The sequence below is a fragment of the Columba livia genome, chromosome 1, assembly GCF_036013475.1.
Source record: "Columba livia isolate bColLiv1 breed racing homer chromosome 1, bColLiv1.pat.W.v2, whole genome shotgun sequence".
Lineage (NCBI taxonomy): Eukaryota > Metazoa > Chordata > Aves > Columbiformes > Columbidae > Columba > Columba livia.
The window spans coordinates 119,263,854-119,286,254 of NC_088602.1; the positions used below are offsets into that span (position 1 = coordinate 119,263,854).

The 22,401-nt window shown below is 39.4% G+C and overlaps 1 protein-coding gene across 2 annotated transcripts in view; it reads left to right on the top strand.

Moving 5' to 3' along the window:
- Positions 1–22,401, top strand: part of OCA2 (OCA2 melanosomal transmembrane protein) — a 218,659-nt gene that overhangs the window by 60,120 nt on the left and 136,138 nt on the right. For both annotated transcript variants that reach the window (XM_065075251.1, XM_021287659.2), the window contains exons 3-7: positions 4,204–4,302; positions 4,862–5,050; positions 8,564–8,621; positions 9,384–9,456; positions 21,118–21,275. In XM_065075251.1, coding sequence (XP_064931323.1) covers positions 4,204–4,302; positions 4,862–5,050; positions 8,564–8,621; positions 9,384–9,456; positions 21,118–21,275 — 577 coding nt within the window. The remainder of the gene's footprint in view (positions 1–4,203; positions 4,303–4,861; positions 5,051–8,563; positions 8,622–9,383; positions 9,457–21,117; positions 21,276–22,401) is intronic.

Genomic DNA, 22,401 nt, shown 5'->3' on the forward strand with positions numbered 1-22,401 from the left:
GAACTCTGAATAATGTCTAAGGAGTCATCAGCCCATCAGTGTGTTCTGGGCGTGCCCCGTATCTCTTCCTTTCTTCTTCTGCTCACCCTGCACCTCTCCACATGTCCGGGAGGGCAGGAGAAGCCTGCGTCTCCTCGAACTGCCCAAATGAGTGTAGGAGACAGAAGGTCATACCTCTGCTGTACAGCTGTAGAGAAGTGCAAATTGACACCAAAAGACTGTGAACCTTGCTTGTGCATGGGAGCAGTGGCACAGCAAGACATTGTGGATACTTCTGCAATAGATGCCCAGGGCTTGCATTTGGATCCTTTTATTTGTGAATGCTGTGGGTGAGATCCTTCTCCAGCTGCTGTCAGGCAGCTGGAGCTTCTTCTATGGACATCTCCATGACATGGCAGAACCTGCTCTATCTTCTGGGGTGTGGACAGCCCTCCTACAATGCTGATTTCTCTTCTGGGTTGCTACGGAGACAGTCAGAAATCGTAATTGCTTGAAAGATTAGCAATGGGAAAAGTATGACTTTGACTGCAAGTAACCAGTTCAGAAAATACACACTTCTTCAGAACATACCTATACTTCTGCAGGGAGAGCCAAAATCTTCATATATGACTGTCACAGCAGTAGCCAAGTGGTTAAGAACACAATCTTCTGTTCAAAAGATTTTCCTAATTACAAAAAAAAACAACATGCCCAGCTGTAGCAAACATGGGAATGAAAATGGTCACAACTGTGGTTGTACAGAAGACAGGACATGCTCCTTTTTTTCCGATGTCTGTTCTACATGGATCTTTCTGTATGAGTGGTGCTTTGTAAATCTTTGAAGAAGTCCCTGCCAAACACTTCTTTCCATAGCTTTTGGTTTTAATTTTCTCCCATTGCTTTTGAATGAAAGCGAAATGAGAATGTTAATTTGTTTTGTGAAGATCTATGCATGTATCTACATACAAATGTATACATATGTAAAGGCAATTATTTAATGTCTCTTCTGCTATTTCGTGTATAAAATGCTGATGATTTTTGAGCCCTAATCATGAGAAAAGAACACTGCACACAACTGATGTCTGATTTATCGGCTCCTCACATAGTATCAATTCAGACCAGTTTTTCTGATCCTGTGAACGGGTCTATCCACATGGGCTAATGATCTGACCTGGTGATCAGCTCCTTGGTAATGTTGCTGATTTGCTCAGCTGAGGTAGACTGTACTCCATTCTAGCACGTAGGTTTAACCATTTGATTGTGAAGAAACATTCAAACTGTAAACTGATCCTAGGTTTTGAAATGTGTCACACTGATATCTTTCCCTTATTTACACAGTGTCATAATTGCCATCTATTTGCATGGCTGAGGAGCAACAAGAATGATGCTGAGAAAATTTTTGAGCATTGTAGACTTGCTCCTCTAGTAACAGGGTGTCTTTGGGCCTTCTTGATGTTTTGCTTGCGGTTGTTCTCTGTTGTCTTTTGATGAAGAGGATGACCAAATCACACCAACTGTGTCTCTGCAAAAGTGTGACAGATACAGAGAGGCTTGCATTAGGCTCTCCATTAAGGGATGAATTTCATTTTTATAATCCATGCTATTTTTTCCTGATGTTTTTTCAACTTTTCTTTCTAGAGCTTTCAGCCTTCAAGATTCTTTTGTGCCTTAATTAGCTTTATTGTTTATATTACTCTCATTCTCTAATTAGAGTAATCACATCACGGGGGAGTTGAGGCTCTTCTGCTTTTTCTCTAATTATTTTTGTTTTGTCAAGCCTGGCTGTTTCCTGCTGCTTATCCTTGTCCATGTGTTTTTATTCTCCACAAATGGATGTTGTCATGCACTAAATGTTTTCACTTTGTCTGAAAACCTTTTCTATTTTCACTGTATGGACCGTTCTTGGCAATTTGTGAAGCTCTACCATTTGAAAGTGGCAAGCCCTATACCACCAAGTGTGCAAAAAGAAAGCGAGGGTGATGACTTCAACTAGCCTTCTGGATCCTGTCAGGTTCTGTCATTTAAACCACCTTCCACCAAACCTGTGGTTGCTCTGCCCTTCACTACCCTTTACAGACCGGTCACTCATGGCAGTGGTGAAGACTTACTGAGTTGGGAAAGTGTCAGCAGATGTGTATGCCTATGTAACATAAAGCAGTACTGGTATCAACCTCTAAAAATTAGAAGAAAATGGAAGTTCTTTGTAGAAAGTTTTCTGGTTATTAAGCTTGGATTTTGGACATGTCCTATGAGGAAAAAAAAAAAGTAAGTGTGGAAAGGTTAATGGTGTGTGCATTGTGAATTTAGACCAGAACAGCATGTAGTAGATATTATTCGGAGCCTGTTTTGTGGAACAAGTGGCATCATTTTGTTTAAGAGCAGAAACAGCTAATCGGCCTTTGTGCGAGATGAATTTCTGCATATGCAAATTCAAGGTCCACTGTCAGAATTTTTATTGAAATTGTCACCTTTGGATGCAAACTTTGAATATACTGGGATGCAGGAATTAGCCAGGAGCATATCAGTAGTACTCAGTGAGCACATATTTCAAGTCCTAATAGTGTTTTTGCTATCCTTATGAATTCCATTTTGTAAAAGCTCTGGGCAATCTTTCACATCTAAGTCTGTGATAAGATTAGAATAGCACTTGCTTCAAAATACCAGAATTTCTCCACTTAAACTTGTTTTGTGAATGATATTCTCCTTTTTAAAAAAGGAAGCACTTCAGTAGCTTCAGAGTATGCAATCATCACTTCACAGATGAACTGTCAGTGCAAAGTAGCACCTGAATTGTAATCTGTCCAACATTTGACCTGAGGTACCGGATAATTCCGTCTCTCTAACTTATTCATTCTTTTCTGTTGAGACTGCAAATATGGTACTCACAGCAGAGTTTGAGTGAGTGTTGTGGCCACTCAAGGCTGAAATAGCCATATCCAGTTGCTCTGTATCTGGCTTCTGAATGATAACACTACTAAGCAAGCAAGCTGAAGCATTAACTGGGGGGTTTATATTTGCACAGTCTGAGTTCATGCATACCTTTACAAGTTGCAAAGAATTCTACTGTCTTCCATTGTGTTATAAAGTCAAATACACAGATTCTTCTTTTGGACTAGCCTTACATTTAGAACATTGAATTGCCAGCCACCTTTGTGTATTTATTTAGTTTCCTATGGTTTTATAATTTCTTTCCCCTCACAGTCCAGCAATAGCAGAAGATATTTTAGGTTTCCTCTAAGTGTCTCCGGGAGTAATGAGATCTGCATGTTAGTTGTATGTCTGGCAGATTTCTTTGGCACTTTCTGGTGGTGAGTGGTGCAGTTTTGAATGGAATAAATCTAAGCATGTCTGAATAATGGTGGTTTTGATGGGAAATGTCTCTGGAAGAGACAGGTCTTGGGGAGAGCTCTGAAATGGCTCAATTATTTAATCTCTCCCAGTATCTTGCCCCAAAGCTAAACCCCTGTGATTGTGTTTGTCTTTGGCTGTTTCTTAAGATTTTAGATTTATATTTTAGCAAAAAGCTTCTGAACAATGCGAAGCTGCAATATGGCAAGAGGTAGGTTACTCTATTAATTATCTGCAGCGCCAGGACCAAGACTTGACAGAAACAGTTTGGAAGAGATTGTGCTGCAAGAATGAAATATTTATACTTCAGAGAAATCTTTCTTCTCTCATAGAAAGGGTGCTAAGGTTGTTGTAGAGATTACTGGATTTCTGGTGATCCATGTCTCAAGTGACATTTATGGGACAGAAGTGATCCTATTATTTTATGTTTTATGAAGCATGTTAATGTGAACTTATATGAATATATGTAATTATTTACCTTAAGAATTTCACCTCACTAATATTACAGTGCAGTTGTTCCACTGTAAATTTAGTTGTCTAAAATATAAGCATGTGTGTGCGAGTTAGCTGTCTATTGTTCCTCTGGCATCCAGAGAGAATTTAATTGACTATTTTTTTGATGCTGCTTTTAGGATAAGTTTATCTTATTTTATACAGTAGAGCCCTCCATGACTGTAAGGAAATAAATACCATGAGCAGTTCAAACTTAATGAACACCTTAATTTAGGTGAACACCATTCTTAAAGGATACTTAACTTCTTAGGTGGACTTGTAGCAAAATATGTAGCACTGTAAATACATAGAACTGAAGTGAATAATTGTGCTGCAGATTTACTGTTCCTTTTTTTTTTTTTTCCCCCCCTCTTCTCTCCAAAGATATCACTTCAATTTTTCGAAATTATTTAGCTCAAGGTCAAAAAACACTGGCTTTACAGAGAAGACACCACTATTGAAGGTTTCCTCAGAGGAAAATGGGTGAGTTACTTTCATTTTACTCTACGTTTTTTTTTCTAAGCTATCTTCTGTTTAATTGTGCATGGTTCTTTTTATATCCTGACATCAAACCTGCTGGGAAATAAAGTGAATGGCAGGGGTTGTGAGCAGAGAATTACTTTGGAAGAGCTTGAGTGAAAAGAAGGGGATGTAAATGGGGAAGGAAAGGAGTTAAGGTCTGAGGTCAGGGTGATGAGAGAGCCCTAAGGGTAGGCAACTGCAGGCTGTATACAGCAGAGCTATAGGCAGGTCCTTATAGGGGCTTTACACACCAAATCCTGAAGTGCATCTGCCTGGTGCCTCAGAAAGCTGGTTGTCCCGGGTGCACCTAAATGTCATGGGGTCTTTGTTTTTGTTCCCCAGTCTACCCGCCTGTGTCACCAAGGTGAGCTCAGTCTGTACTGAATGAATCTCTTTCTATGAATTTTTCAGTTAAAATCTATAACAATGAACCTAAAGATATGCAAGGTCTGTTGAATCTACTATCTGTTGAAATAAACCACTGTTTTGTTTTATTGTGTTCACTGAAAATGTGTGACAGGTTGCAGTGCATGGCTCTTCATAATCCAGATTTTACCACAGATGATGATTCATGGGAAAACAGCTCTGCAGAATTTGAGCAAAGGATTCAACTAGGAAGTGAAATGACAAGTTTGTCCAGATCTGCTTCTTCTGAGAAATATGAAATCTTGGACAACCTTCATGTCAAGTTCAATTTATCAAAGATGAGGTCTAAATTCAAACTTTTATTTATTTCCTTTTCCATGCTTCTTATTTTGTTTTGTTTTGTTTCTTTGTTTTGTTTTGTTTAATTTCTACAGGGATTTTTAAAATTATTATAGATGTCTAGAAAGTTATTTATTTTCTGCAAATGAATAAAATAACACTCCATATTTAGGCTGCATCTTGCCATCAATAGTTTACAAACCCTGGTGAAATTGATTGTATCCTCTACCTAATGATCAATAACCCCTTGTTCTTACAAACATCAATCATAACACCTATTATAAATTTGTAATTAAATACCTCCTATATAGCTTCTAACATTAATTTGAAACCATTTTTTAAAAGCCACTTGGTTGATTCACCAGATTTATTCTTCAGTGTTTTGTTGCTTTTATGAAATACTTCAATTAAAATCTGTATCTAACACAGTCTTTCTGTAGCTTTTCAAATGCACACAAGGCAAAATCTAACCAAGGATTTTTGTATCTTTAAGTACATTAACGTATTTCACTCTTTACCTCGAAGTAGCCTTTTAGCTCACTTAGGCATAGAGGAAATTGAGTCTGTTCATATATTAAAGGATTTCAATCTGTTAAGAGCTTAAATTCAAATTTTCTCAGGATATTTTTGCCTGGGATTTAACTAGCAAACCCTTTAAACTTTTATACTAATTCTCTCTGCCCCTTCCAGAGTTTCAACACTTTTTACTAGTTTGATTTGGCCTCCCCTCTGCAGATTTGCTTGGAGCCCAGCACTGCATGTCCCTGTCTCTGTGTTGATCTGTGGAGCATTTCCAGTGAGATGTCCTTGCATCTTCTCCCAATCTGTGCCTTGCCTTAGCTCATCACTTCACAATTATTTTCCTCCTTTCATTGTGCATTCAGTATTGTGTGGAGGGCTACTACCCTGCACTGCTGCTGAACAGATGGAGCAGGAGAATTTCAGTGGCTGAAACTAGTGCAACACGAGCAGATGTGAAGAAATTTGGCAGGCGTCTTTCTTCACACTCATGGTAGCTTACCCTGGAATTTGATGGAACAAAGGCATCGAGTGAGCATGTGGAATCCATTGTTTTCAATACAGAGTAGGATTATAATCTGGGGAGTAGTGCATTTCTCTGATAGACCTTCCCCTGAAATATTTTCATTGCTATAGTGCAGGCTGTACATTTGGGGCCAGCTTCTTGGCTGCCATAAATCAACATAACTCCACTTAGATAATAAATGGAGCTAAACTGCCTAACACCACATGCAGATTGGACTAAAAATCATTTGTTTTAGACCAGGAGATGAAATTCTTCATAGATTTATACTTCATACATTTCCAACTGAAGTCAAATGGGAGGCATGTATCAGTGTGGGATTTGACATAGAGTTTGTATTTATATCGCTGTGCCAGATTAGTGCTGTAGGAAGAGACAGATTGCAAACCATGGGTGGGTGAGTCAAAGGCTGATCACTTCTCAACTGTAAGCTGTTAAAAGCGCTGCTTTCCTAATACGAAATGCTGTGAAAACAAACAGATGAGACGAAAAGTGCTTTCTAAATTCTACATTTAATAAAATAACCATTCCCAAAAGCTTTTTTATTGTATTTAACTAGCTTCTTTTGATGAGTTTCTGTTATTTATAGACAAGTGGTTATGAATTTATAAACACTTAATTTATGGGTTTTGACTTCTCTTATGTCTTAAAATCAAGTTATGGGTGTTCCTTGTTTCAATAATAATTTGAATTATTATTATTGATTTGGAAGTGCAAACAAAGTATCAAGTGCATTATAACAAAACCAATCTGGACTGGGCTTTAATAATTCATAACATAACAAATTCTCAAAAATACCAAAATAGAACTGTAACGTAGAGATGGAGAGAACAGACAAATAGAAGAGAGGATACGTGACTAAGCTGGCGCTAGGTATTATCCATAAACCACACAGTACTAAAAGAAGTTATAAGTTGTGAGGCGCTGATAATGGCTTTTGTTGTCATTCCTCTCTCTACAAGACTTTATTAACCTCTTCTCCCTCTCTGCCTCCTTGTTTTTCATTAGAGCAGGGCTACTTGGCATTTCTGGAAGAAGCCACCTAGTTGGCTTCCTCTCTTCCTCTCCCTTCTCTAGAATTTTATGCTGTGCAAACTTTGCATAAAGTTGCTGCCACTTGTATTTTATTGGCTATCGTAGCTCCCTTGTATCACTTTGTTTGTGGAAACATATTTTTGTTAGCTGCTTTAGCTGCCATTTCTACCCCTCCCCCCATTTTTCCTCTGCCTGTTTGGAGAATTCTAAAGAAAAGGGATATTTAGAAAACAATGTTTCTAAAAAATGTGTATCCAGTCCCTCAAGCTGTTTTCAGTCAATGAACTTGATTTAGGGACTTATTTCCACTCTGATTATAAATAATTTCTGGCTCTTTTCAGACTACTCTGCTTTAATATTTTGGTCTATAGCACCTGTCAATGCAACTATTTATTGCCCTTGTTTTCAACTAATTATCCTAGTAACTTGAAATGTTTTCCTTCTTGCTCATCATCAGGCTTGAATCAAACCTTACATTTGTCATTCTGTCAGAAAAGCAATGTTTGAATGTTCACTTTTGAAAAAAATGGGATAAAAATCAATGCCTTCAATTAATGAAAAGTTATAATAAGAGTAAATCACCAAATAGAGTTCTGTAAATTAAGACATCTGTGTGACATACTGATGGGCAGCAAAAAAATAATTAGTTAAGAGTTGCCTTTTATGGTAAGATTAAAAATATGGTAATTTAAAAGTGTTAAATCTTAAAGATTTCTTACTCTAGAGCATGCGTTTTCAACATCTGCATTTTAATTTAGAGTTATTCTTGCTTAAACCACTCAGTAGTAAGCTCTGACACTTCAGAAAGCTTGATGGCATCAAATCTCCAGAACTGGGTATTCCTTCAATGGGTGCAGCTGTGCTACTAAAAAAAAATTCTAATTTTGCTAGTTGGTTTATCTAGAGATGCTCAAGACGTATAGTTGTTTTAAAGAGACACTGTTAAAAATGAGAGATTCTTAAAGCTTGTTCTTGACTTCAAACTGTGTTTTCCCAACGCCTTTCAGATCGTATATCAGAAGTCCAGATTTGAGGAAGTCATTCATGACACGACTCCTCCATGCAACAAGCTTTGCTGTCTGCCACCTCCCTGCCATGGAAATACTCCTTTGTCTCCCTGGGAGAGACCAGGGAGAGCCAGTGGGGCTCTGGGTCCATCAGGGGCTGGCAGCAGCAGTTCAGAAGTGGCTCCAGGTCCCAGCACCAGCTCATGCTGCAGCTCGAGGGGTAAAATCTTTCCGTGCAGCAGAATTCCCTTATGTTCATTGAGGCTTCCCAAGCCCCTGCTAACCCCACGTAGTGATGTCCGTATTCTGATGTAGTATATTATCAACCAGAAGTGCTCACCATGATGCTTCTGAAATGTCAGAGCTATTAAGAGAACAGAAAAGATTTATTTAAATCTAGACATATAGTAAATACATGTTTCTTACATTTCAGATGCTGTCTAAAATTCCTGAAAGTTTCAGGCCTTTTAATCTTTGTAGTTGTTTGCTCTGTAAGTATTGAATTGGCAACCCTATCTCTCCCTTTCTCCTCCAGTTTCTTAGGATTAGTTCAAAGTGAGGTGTGATATTTGGTCTCAGCTAAAAAAAAATATATCTTAAGGGTGGGGACAAGATGGCAAAAAGTGAAAATAACGTGCAGTACACTGAATCAGACCACTGTTTGGTGTACTCGCCATCACAATGGCCGACATGGTAGTATAGGCAGTTGAGTTTGAGGAGGCAGCTTAAACTCAAACTTGCATGTCCTTAATGGTTGCCTGTTGAATTTAGGAAATGGGCAGCTCCCTACCAGGGCTGCCAGAGACCTGCTCTTTTCTACCAAAATCTTCAAAATCTGCAAAATAGTAAGCTGCAAGACTTGAGAAATATTTCACAAAGTTGGAGTTTATCCTGTTAGCTGCTGTGAGGAGCCCTTTTTTGTTAAGTAGAGCTTCTGAAGCAGAGATGAAATAGATGACACTGGATTTCCTCAGATGCGGGTGTTCCTTTCCAGATAGATCCCTAAGATTTCAACCTTGTCCTAAGAGATATGTGACTTTGCAGTAAGCTTAAGGAAATAATATTACCTGTCCTTGTTATGTATCTCAGGGCTGCTTTTCAGTTGTTGAGGAAACATCCCTGAAAATACTGAAAGGAACCTTACAATTTAATGTATAGTTTGAATGAGTCTTATTTAAATATTTGAGATAGGTGTAGCAGGTATTTTTCAGTTTGTGTTATTAATGCATGTTTTGTTTTTATCCTTGCCCTAGATTTTATTTGGCATTTATCCAGATCAAAGTGTGTCCTGGCAGATGTTGGCTGTATCACCTCTGGAAAGCTTCTGTATCCTTTTATTGAAAAAAAAAAACAACAGAACAGAGCTGAAGCTCCATTGATAAACTGTTTGAATGGGTGGGTGTCTTCTGTCTTATACCCTGAGTGGACTGGGCATCCTCAGAGCCTGGGCTGCATGTAGATGCGTCCTTTGATGCAAGCCACAGTTGTGCTCCCTGTCCAAGTCATGTTGAATGGCACCTGTCTGCAGCGCCTTGTGGTGTTTATTCAGTCCTCGTGTTCTAAGTCTGCATGAAGCTAAGAATGTGGAAGTGGGTTGCGGACCCAGTGAGATCAAGGCCTAGCAAATAGCTAGGACCATGGCTGTGACATGTACCTGGCTGCAGCAACTGCACCCCAGGCCAGTTGTATACTGTCATCTCTAACATCTGTAGTGTATAGTAGCACCATAATGCCCAGTGATCTCCTTCAAAAGCAGGAAACTAGATGATTCATGGATACGTTTCCAGAACAGCTTAGCCTAGCTGTATGACTGTATTTGTGGCTCAGTAGAAATTTTTCAGTGGGGGTGCAGATTACTTCATTAATTTTCCATGCAACATTGTTCAATAGTGAATTTAAGCCCACAGAAAGATCAAGTAACAGGATTCATCACAGGTAAATACAGATCTGAATGTGAAAATTCTTTGAGGGATGAGCATTCTGTTAGTAAACAAACAAAAAGTTTTGCACATAAATTACATTTCCTGTTTCCACTATATTTCTAGTTTAATCAGTCTGGTCTGTAATCTGCTTGGCTCTTATTTCACTAGTGCTAGAATGTGATTTACCTACAGATATATTTCACAAGCTCCTGGGATGTCTTGCTTTGAAAAGGTACAGTAGGATTTAATTTTTCAAATGATGCTTTTTTTTCTGTTTAACTGGGCAGTTTCATGGCTTTCATCAGGGATAGTCCATTTTAAATAGATTTGATTATCAGCATTCTCATTGTTGCCAATAATGACACCATATAACACTACAATTAGTAGGGAAAATGAAGAACAAAAGTCTAGTGCCTGGGGGCCATTTATAATTAAATGTTGAGACTGCTTTTTTGGAGAAAAGCAAGTGAAAATTTAGTAGGACCAGTGACAACTTAAATTGTAAACTCCCATCAGTATTCTGGTCATGTCAGTATTTGTGTCCTTAAACTGTTTTTGAAATCTTCTATATATGTGTGGTACTGCATAGCATGAGAACTGTCATGGCCCAGTCTGCCAAATGAGGGTGTACTGGCAGGAAGTCTTGGAGTTTGAGTTTTAGTCCACTCTCATAGCATAGGTTGAGGTTTTGCTTTCTTTCCACAGATTTTGGATTGGAATTATAGCTGCTGCACCTTACACACTGACTCTGCAACCAGTTATTCCTTTTGCTTGTTTCAGGGAAGTGCTGGTGGGACTGGGATTTGAGTGCAAATAAGGACGCCCTGTTTCCTGTATTTCATGTTTTACCTATCACGTCAGGATGCTTTGAGCCAAAAAGTTGTCAGACAGTCAGAATATAGCAGTTCTCTTTCTTACTTGACAAACCTGGAGCTGAAGCTTCTTAGTTTGTGTCATGTGTGTTGAAAACTGAATGTTCTGTCCCTGTGTTCCCATCTGAGGTCACTGAGCTAATGAAAAATATGTGAGTGGCAAGCAACCCAACAAAGCCACGATTCATTTTCAAGGTGATGTGCTAATTCAAGCAGAAGGGTCAAGGAGAAGTATTGCATTTCTGAAAGAGATTTGGAAAAGGCACAGGCAATTCTGAATGTCATCTCACTGCCAGTCTTCATTTGCACAGAACAAAACTCACACGGTTGTCCTCTACTTTGTTACATAGTGAACAAATTATTAATATTTTTGTGTAGTCTTCTTAACCATTGACATGATAGTGTTGAAGATGTGATTTATGCTGGCTGACAGACTGTGGTATTCCCAGTGGACGTTAGGCTCTACACTCTGAACGTCTACAAGAATGTCCTGGTAGGCTGACAGGTGTGCTGCAGTAGTCCTTGTCACAAAACCCTTAGAGGTTCTTATATGAGACTGCTTTGGGTTGAAAATAAGTCCCTCTGCTCATATAATGCTAAATTATGCAAATGAACACCTCATCTCTTGCTCATGCCTCAAAAGCTGTTAAGAAGTGTTGAATGGGTATTAAACACTGTATACTTTTTTTAAAAAAATTCCTTCCTCTCATTTCTATTTCTTTCCCAAAATGCTCATGCACATTAATGTTATGAATGTATGCTCATGCATAAAATGTGTCTGCATACACTAGAAAAAAATCGAAACAAAGTCTGAAATATTTAAAAAAAATCAAGTAGAGTGATTGCCTTTGGACTTCATATCCTTCATCATCTTAGTGTCACCTAAGTACTTTTGTTTTTTTCTGTCATGCCCATTAGAACTTAGGATTGCTTGGAGGCAGGACTTTCTGTCTGTTGGGATAGACTTGCATCTGCTGGCATGAGGGTCACCTGCTTTTCATATGACATGTCTTTAGCACTTTTCATAGAATAATTCTGGTGGGAAGAGACCCTTAAGATCATCAAGTCCAACCGTAACCTAACTGAGGCACTAAACCATGTCTCTAAGAACCTCATCTACCTGTCTTTTAAACATCTCCAGAGATGGTGACTCAACCACTTCCCTGGGCAGCCTGTTCCAAGCTCTGACACTCCTTTCGGTGAAGAAATTTTTCCTAATATCCAATCTGAACCTTCCTTGGTGCAAACTGAGGCCATTTCCTCTCTTTTTGTTGCTCGTTACTTGGGAGAAGAGACCAGCACCCTCCATGCATCAACCTCCTTTCAGAGATTTGTAGAGAGTGATAAAGTCTCCCCTCAGCCTCCTTTTCTCCAGGCTAAACAGCCCCAGTTCCCTGAGCCACTCCTCATAAGACTTCTTCTCCAGATCTTTCACTAGCTGTGTTGCCCTCCTCTGACTCTCTCCAGCACCTCAATGTCTTTCCTGTAGTGATGGGCCCTAAACTGAACACAGGATTCAAGGTAGGGCCTCACCAGCACCAAGTACAGTGGAATGATCACTTACTTAGACCTGCTGGCTACACTATAGTTGATGGAAACCAGGATGCTCTTGGCCTTTTTGGCCACCTGGCCACACTGCTGGCTCATGTTCAGCCAGCTGCCAATCAACACCCCCAGATCCTTTTCCACCAAGCAGCTTCCCAGCTCCTCTTCTCTGAGCCTGTAGTGCTGCCTGGAGTTGTTGTGACCCCAGGGCAGGACCCAGCACTTGGCCTTGTTAAACCTCAGTCCCTTCATCCAGATCATTGATAAAGAGATTAAACAGAACTGGCCCCAATACTGAGCCCTGGGGAACACCACTTGTGACTGGCCACCAACTGGATTTGGCTGTGTTCACCAAAACTCTTTGGGCCCAGCCATCCAGCCAGTTCTTTATTCATTGCAGAGCACACCCATCCAGCCCACGAGCTGCCAGCTTCTCCAGGACAATGTTGTGGGAAACAGTGTCAAATGCTTTACATAATTCTAGGTACACAGCATCCACAGCCTTTCCCTCATCCACTGAGTCTGTCACCTTACCATAAAAGGAGATCGGGTTGGTCAAGCAGGACCTGCCTTTCATAAACCCATGCTGACTGGGCCTGATCAGTTGGTTATCTTGTATGTGCTGTGTGATGGCACACAGGATGGTCTGTTCCACGACTTTCCCTGACATCGAGGTCAGATTGACAGGCCTGTAATTCCCTGGATCCTCCTTCTGGCCCTTCTTGTAGATGGGCGCCATATTAGCCAACTTCCAGCCAACTGGGACCTTCCTGGTTAACAAGGACTGCTGATAAATAATTGAAAGTCTCTTGGTGATCACCTCCACCAGCTCCATCAGTACCCTTGGATGGATCTCATCTGGGCCCATAGACTTGTGTGTGTGATGTAGCAGGTCACTAACCATTTCCCCTTGGATAACTGGGGCTTCATTCTGCTCCCTGTCCCTGTCTTCTGGCTCAGAGGGGCTGTGTACCTGGAGCACAACTGATCTTACTATTAAAGACTGAGGCACAGAAGGCATTTAGTACCTCAGCCTTTCTTTCATCCTCCATCTGTATGTTCCCCTCCGCATCCGGCAAAGGATGAAGATTCTCCTTAGCCCTTCTTTTGTTGCTCATGTATTTATAGAAGCATTTTTGTTCCCTTTTATAGCAGTAGCTAGGCTCACCTTCTCCAAGAATAGAAAGCTCAGTCATTTCCCAATCACTATGTCCAAGGCAATTTTCAACCATCACATTACCTTCTCTGTTCACAAACAACAGGTTTGTGAGCACCTTGTAGAGCACCTTCCCCCATTGGCTCACTGACCAGCTGTGTCAGGAAGTTGTCTTCCACACACTCCAGGAGCCTCCTAGACTGTTTCCTCTCTGCTGTGTTGTATTTCCAGCAGACATCTGGTAGGTTGAAGTCCCACACAAGAACAAAGGTTAGCAATCGTGAGACTTCTCCCAGCTGCCTGCAAAATATTTCATCTGCCTCTTCATCCTGGTTGGGTGGTCTGTAACAGACTCCCACCAGGATGTTCACCTTGTTGGTCTTCCCCTTGATTCTATGGGGTAAGAACTGAGAAACCCTCAACCCTATCGTCATTCTCATCAAGCCCAAGACAATCAAAAGAATCCTTAATATACAGGGCTACCCCACCTCCTCTACTTCCTCACCTACTGCTTCTGAAGAATTTATAGCCATCCAATGCAGCACTCCAGTTGTGGGAGTCATCCCACCATGTTTCTGTGATGGCAACTAAGTCATAGTTTTTCTGCTTCACAATGGCTTCCAGCTCCTCCCATTTGTTGCCCATGCTTTGTGCGTTTGTATAGATGCACTTCAGCTGAGCTATCGACGCCACCTATCTTTTTCTAGTGAGAAGCCCTAATTCCTTTGTGGTCATTCTCAGGCATGTCTGCAGTATCTAACACATCTGTAACACCTGTGTGTCTTCTAGTGCATGGGTCTCCATGCCCTACCTCCACTGAGACAGCAGACTGGAGGGCCTTGCTAGCACCCCATCCTTCAAATGCTGGCATGCCACCCTTTAGTTTGCCCCTGCTGCACCTGGTTTTCTCCCCTTCCCCTTTCAAATCTAGTTTAAAGCTCTCTCAATGAGTCCTGCTAACCCTTGTTAAAGAATCCTTTTCTCTCTTTGAGACAAGTGCATCCCATTTGTCCCTAGCAGGCCAGATGTCATGTAAACCGACCCATGATCAAAAAACTCCAAATTCTGCCAGTGACATCAGTCTTGCAGCCATGTATTGATCTGCTGGGTCTTTCTGTATTTTTCTTCATCGTACCCTCCAACTGTGGGATCAGAGGAGAACACTGCTTGTGCTCCTGATCCCTTAACCAGTCATTTGCCACTTGTTCTAGGTCCTGTTTGTTTGTTTTTATACCTTTATCTCTTGCTTGGATTTACTCTCATTTTTTTTTTTTTCCCATTAACTTCTTTTTTGTTAGCCCACTTGTATCTCTCTTTGCTTTGTCCATCCCCATGGATAGAAACCTGGCAAGTAGCACTGAAGTGTGCTGGCTGCAGTTCCTGAAAACAACATCTTGCCTCCTGTGAATTAATAGAAGCTTTTTGAGCCTTTTTTTTTTTTCCTTTACATTTTTCTATATTTATTAATTTTTTTAGCACTTGATTTCTCTATTGGCGCCAGATACAAGTTCAGTTTTTCAAAATAGTGGTAATATTCTTCCTTTTTGACAACACTTGGGATTAATTGGCTTATAAATTCTAACAGTCAGCTCTCCAACACCAGAAATAAGTAAGTTTGTACTGAAGCCTGGCTAGAGGACCTTTTTCTGCAGGAAACAAGATTCAGTATCTCTACTGATGTAAATGTGTGAAGCATTTTTAGATCTTTTTATCAAAGGCTGTATGTTAAATGGGAAGCATCAATAATTAATAAGATGATGTGCCTTTGGAAAGCAGGTTATAAAAACAGAAGAAAAGATATTGAGTCTGAATAAATTCCAGCATTTCTTAGTTTAGTTACATGTGCCTGTTCTAAGACATGAACATTTTTATGTAACTGCCCATTCAAACCTTCAGGTAACTTTTCTTCATTAACTGATTGAGGAAAAAGTGAATGAGAAATATTCTTGTTCTTCTCCACAACTTACACAGATTTTCAGACTTGAATAATTTGAAATACTAAATTACTCTGTGTTTGGTCCTTTGTTTCTAATAACTTCTGTTCCGATCGAAGCAAAATTTTACATTTGTCTCCAGTAATGGGGAACAGACAGCTGGAGCAGGACTGTGCAGTAACTCTTTAAATTGAACTAGGCTTTATGAAATAAAAAAGTAATGAGGATTCATGGAATCTACTAAGGAATGATGCAATCAAACTGTTCTCTACACTGTCATTTAAAGAGGTGTCTGTCTCCCTGATACAATGTCTTCTTTTCTTTCACCCTACCTGATAGAATTACTGCTATTTCTACTAATCTCAATAGTAGAAGTATTTTCTTTTTAAAAGAAAAGGTAAATTTTCATCTAGCTCATTGCTGTGCAATGGGTCTCATACCTACTTGGTTGAGCTGTGAATTTCCATCTTTACTCTGTCAGTGGCAAGTGTTTCGGTAACAATCTTATTTTCTTCCCTTGCAACATCTATACTCCTGCCAGTTCCTGTTATAGCTGAGGGAAAGTTAGATCAGTCTAGGTGGAGCAATTTCGTTTTCCCTTTTCAGACTGACTGTCAGAACTTCCTTCTCTTGGACCTGAAACTTGGTAATAACTGGGGAGTGGATTGTGAATTCTTTCTGAGTCTGGCCAAGGATCTTGCAGTTTTGTAAATACATTTTAAAGCCTTTCAGTCCTGAATCTGATTGTTTTCTCTAAATGTTTTACATCTCCTCAGTAAAATTTTTGGAGTGAGGGCTGACAAAAGCAAAGATATGTATTTTTATAGTACCAAGTGTGAGGGGTTCCTTACTCACTTGCTCTTTACATACAAGACACAGTGAAAATACATCATCTCAAGTTGTAGCTGAATGGTTCTCCAGTCAGTCCAAATCAGACAAAACTGGAGATATCAAATTGATTAGTCAGTGACCCTTTGCACTGACTCACCTCCCTCCTCAGTATCTCCAAGGGATTTCATTACATCCAGTCCAAGATTAAGATCCGTAATTCAGAAGTAGAAGATGCATCTCAATAGCTATTATATGTAGAAATTTAGATCACAGGCTGGATATCTTGTTTCATTTGGATTCAGTGGAACTATTTAGAACAATTCTACATATGGAAGTTGACGGGGAGGCTCTAGATCGAGCAGACATAAGATTGGTAAACGGGCTGACCTTATTATCAAATTCCTTGCTGAAGCTGCATGAGTTTGAATGATTGGTGCAATTGTGTTAATCACGGAGCAAGAAAAGCTCACTAGTAAAACTTGTAATCATGCATGACCATTAGTGACAATGCAAGTCACCTTTCCTGCTCCCTGAACAAAAAGCATGTATAGAAAGACTGTCAGGCCAAGAATATAGTCAGATTTTAGCAGACTTTTCAGCTTCCATCGAGGTCCTAAAAATGTGTTACTTTCCCAGGGAGCATAAATTAACTTAATAAAATAACCTTTCTGACCTCGTTAGTTCTTTTTACCCTTTGAATTTTTAAAAAATTTATGACTCTAATTCTCTGCTGTCAGACACTCCTCCATTTTTCCCCGCAGAACACATTTAAAAATCATTTATATTTGTTGGTGTTGTTGGAAATGTTCTAAGCATTTTGGCCTGCAGGCAATGTTCAAGCTCCTAAGTAGATGGATGAAGACCAGGACCACGTGCAGAGGCAGGCAAAGAAACAGAATCTTGAGGCATCATTGAGAAAAGGCTGTAGAGAAAGAGTTTATTAAGGATTCACAAAACTTCTATAACTGATGTAGCACAGAGAGAAAGGATGGATCCAATGTAGACGAAAATTGAACTAGATTGCTGACACTCTAGAAAGGGCAAAAAAGTTATAGAGCATTCTTCAGATGGAGCAACAAATAGGTATAGAAAAGCGTGTGCTTCAACTTGGTGTGTTGTGAAGGGATGATATAAAAACAACATCAGAAACTACAAGCAGGGACAGGACATCAAGAGAAAATTACCAAGTGATGCAGAAATAACCTCAGTTAAGGACACTATGTAAAAATAAATGCTAAGACCCAGGCAGGTTGACTTCTTTAAAATGTTAGTATCCTAGAGAAACTAGCATGAGTGACCTGGTCATAAATCAGGTTAAAATGTATAAGTGCCTTGGAAACTTGGAGGAAAATAATCAATAGATACAGTATTCTGAAGTTACGTTTCATAGTAGGCAATACAAGTAGATGTTAAAGCAAGCATAAAGTCAGCCATCTGCATGTAAATATAACAGAAAATCTCTGTCAATCATGGCTTTTCAGCTGGTTCTGTACCTACTGAATTAATGGCATGATGGAGAGAAGAGCAGAGACTCCATAATTAGGGAGTGACTCATCTCAGCTACACCTGAGTTAGTCATCCTGGGCTCTCTTTGTAGGTAACAAAGAGAACTGATGCTTCTCATGAGCAATTCCTCTCATCTTTGTGTGGTGTTCTAAAGTAAAGTAATGGCTTCCATCTTAAGAGCACCCTCTTTTCACTGATTTTAAGGGAGTAACCAACTCAGATGCAGATGTTCACAGCAGAGAAGACCAAATTGTGGGGAAGGAATACCAATTTAGATGCTTAGCCACTGCATCTCATTCTACCATGTTGTCCATAGAAACTACTAAAAAGTAAAGTGATATGAGGAGGCTTTTGCACACTCTGCAATACCTTCTAGGAACAACTAGTCAGAAAATACAGATCAGAAAAAAATAGCTCTTGGTTTAGTTTTGACCAACGGACCCGACCTGATGCCAGATGCAAATACAGACTGCCACTGGGTAATGGTGAACAAAGCTTACACAAACCCAAATCCCTTGACAGGATAATTCACAGCAGTAATATAATTTCAAGAATGAAACTACAAAAAATTGAGGCAGCTTAGTTCAAGTGAAATAAAAAAATAACAGCTCTGGCTGTAAATCTGCTCAGGGAGAGTTTTTGCTTTAAATGCACACCCTGGAGGCCACATGAAAAAAAAAAAATTCAGAAAAGACAGAAAGTCCCAGCATGGCTAAGTTGCAAAATAAAAGGGGATATTAGAAGTAAAAAGATAATTTTCCCCAAAGTTATTCACATCCGAATGATTGAAATATAGAGGAAATCACATTCTGGCAGTTAGAGGGAAATGTGAAACCAAGATAAGGCAGAACAAAAATGTTCTGAGGAGCAGTTTGATAAAAAAAAAAGCATTTTGATTCATATAAGCATGGCTGAAGCTTTCTCCTGGCTTATTTTGATTCCCTATTTCATACAGCATGTGATCTGCCGCAGACTAACAATGGAATTATGACAGAGTCTTTTAATATTGTTTGGAGAAAGATAACTCTGATGGGATTTCAGAGCCTCGATGCAGACCAGTAAATAATGTTCAGTTCTGCCTGCAATCAAAGGAGAACCTATTTTGGTAGAGTTCTTTCTGATGGTTTTATAAATTCACAGGAAAGAATGGAAAAACATCTGAAGTATCTTCATATTTATAGGAAAAGAGGGATGGAACCACTCTTCTTGAAAATAAGGTTTCATTTCCCCCCCCCTTTAATTTAAAGCATCTTTTATAATAGCTCCTGAATGTGTCATCTAGGTAATTATGGGATTTATTTTAAAAGTATTGCTTAAAAGCAAGATGCCATAATTACATGCACCTGAAGCTTTTTGAGACACAAATTACTGGCTACACTCCTAATAAAAGGCAGACTGTCCAGAGGTGTCCCAAATCATTGGGTTAATGACTTCAGGTCAGGAGGTCTCTTAGAAGGTATAATTAATGTCTCTAGTTGAAGGTATAGCCATAGTTCCAGCTGAGATTAATATCATGTATTAATTAGGACACAGAAAAACTGATGCCAAGTCACACTTAAAACCTTCAGAACCAGAATAGGACTGCTGTAATTTGTATTTATGCTTGCTAAAGGCTGTGTGTGTAAATTCTCCTGACTTGTTACAGCTGAGATATTTTTCTTTTTAATATCCTTTTCAGTGTGATTCCTTTAAGCAAATAGCTGCTTGGGAGTTTCAGTCTTAATGAATAGCACGTGAATGACATAGGTGGCAATTGCTCAGCCTGCTGTGCTAGGCAGGGTTACATTTATATTGCTCTGCAAAAATGTTGGCTGCTCACCTGCTGCTAGATCTGCTAGGGTCTTTTGTGGGTCAACGTGAGAGACATCTCTCTTCTAGAACCAGTTCTCCTGCTGGGAATGTGGACAGGTACAACAACTCCCTTAAAGATGAAGGACCCCTGCCTACTGTCATAAAGCTTTCCCAATTAGGGACTGGTCTACCATGGGTGGCCTTACTGGGGCTCACTGGGAAGCAGGGTAAAATACCACCCTGAGTCCCCTCTAAGTATACTGTGCTTTTGTTCTCCTGTTAAAATCTCTGAGTTCTCTGGGCAACAAAATGGCTTTCTGGGAAAATCCTTCTGGTAGGTATATATATCTTGTACATTTTCTTGCAAGAGATTCACTCTCTAATATGCTCAATTAAATGTCAGATGTTAAAGCTGTTAAGACAATCAAACATATGATGAAGTCATATTATTTCAGCAGAATATATATCTGTAAAATCAAGTTGGTGTGGTGTGTTTTTTTTTTTTTTTTGTGGTGGTGCCTTAGCTCTCTATCTGGTGACAGATAGGAGCAAATCAATTACAATATTGCTCTCTTACAGTAACAAATGGACTGTGAATGGTTTAAGAGCTCAGGCTTTTCCTTTTCCCCAGACCCACAGGGTCTCAACCACAGCAGAAGTAGACAATACTAAGTTTAAGTAGTCCTACATGTAATGGGACTAATAGAGCCAAGCTTCCAATGGATTTGTGGATCATGGTTAACTGATTTTTTCAATTGTATGAGACTAGGAATATAGTTTGACCACACCTTGTATTAGATGTCCGAGAAAGAAAGAAAAAGTAGAAGAGGAAGGTGGAGGAGAAAGAGTCTGTGAGTACTGCAAGTGAGTGGAACTTGAGAATATGTCTTTCAGATGTTTGAAAACTTGTGTGTAAAATTTTTACCAAAAAGAAATCATCTGGCCTGAATAGGATGTTGATTCTGGTTTAGTTTTCCCTGTTGCTGGAAATTCCACATTGTTTTCCTCAGTATGTATTCTGTGATGTTTAAATTACTGTGCTAAAGATGCAGCCTTTCATCTAGTACAACCCCTTAAAGAATCTTCCTTCTCTGTCTGTTTCCGTATGCTTTTTTTGGAGCTTGGGTACATCTGCAGTTTCAGCTGAAAGTACAAGTGATCTTAAAAGTCACTGGGAAAGGATAGATGTATTTGCTCTGAACCTGTAAATCCTTTTCCTTAGGAAACTCACATGAAACAGTGCTACTTTGCGAGGACATTGACATCTGTTTTGTAATTTTAGTAGTTTCTTAAGCATTTTAGCTGAAGAGTGTGTTTTTCAATATAAGTTGACTAATCTATGCTTTTTTTTTTTTTTTTTTTTTTTCTGGAATTTGAACAACCTATATAAGTTATACTGGAAATTTACACCTTAACAACTTTACTAACAGCTATGAATCTGACTGATGTTCATGATTCTGCTCTGTTGAAGTTAGATATAGGAGGCCCATTTGTAGCAGATGTAGTTAATCAGCAAACAGAGGAATTCATTACAGTACAAGTGGTTCAGACTGAAGATCCTGGATCAAGAAGACGACGCCAGCAGCAGGTGACGGTCTTTAAATTTTCTTTCACTTTTTGAGATGCGTTTTGTCACTTATATTTCCATCACCATTGTGTGGATTAAGTGGTCTTGCTTTTCCCTGCTGTGAAGTGTGTCAATGTCAGTATCAGAAAACTTTCAGGATAAGAGGTAAGTTACATTTTCTTTTGTCTTTATAAGACTTCCTTTAGCTTCCTATTTTAAAATTTTGTAATACTTATGCCCCTTGACTGACACTTAGCATGGAAGTTCTTGTGTTTAAAATTGGCAGTGTTTCAAAGGTTGCCTTAGAAGGAAGAAACAAGTGTAAAGTGCCTTTTTGCACTCACTGAAATGCATTTTATTTATCTATTTATCTTTTTCAAATTATTTCCTCAAACATATGTCACATTTATTGGCTTTATTTTTCTTAAGGCTTTCTGAATGTTGATGTTGTTTGTGGCAAGTTTCTGCTGCTCTCTCCCAGACAACTCAGTGAAGGAAGATCTTTTACAGCCTGTCATGTATATCACTGAAAAATAAAAATAAGCTTTATAATTTAATAAACTGCATTGATGTACAAACAACTGCCTCTCATTCTGTATACATGACAGGATGGCCTGCTTCTACCTGTGACAGCACAGCTGAACAATTCTGACAGTATTCCTGTTTACATCTTGTCACTGTTTATCCCAAGCTAGTACTATAACCATGATAGCCGCTCACTCACTGCCTGTACCCCCAAATAGGGGATAGAATCAAAAGGGAAGGGAGAAACTCATGGACTGAGATAAACACAGTTTAATAAAATAACAATAATACTAATATACCACTACTACTACTGCTATATATAAAATGGAAAACATAATATAAAGTAAAAGATGCTCAATGTAATTCTGACTGCACTGAGTGGCCAATCCCAGGCAGCAGCACCCTGGCCCTGAACAGCCAATCCTGGGGGGGAGAGAGACAAAAAGGCAGAATGAATCAGAGGCCTCTGCAAAATGATAGAATGACAAAACGCCAAACTAAAAGAAACTCCAAAACAGAACTCAAGCCAAAATGGAGCAGAACAGGAATGGATTTCCATCTCCCCATAAGCAGAAAATTCAGCTCTCTGTAAATACGAAGCATGACGCTAATGGGATGGAAT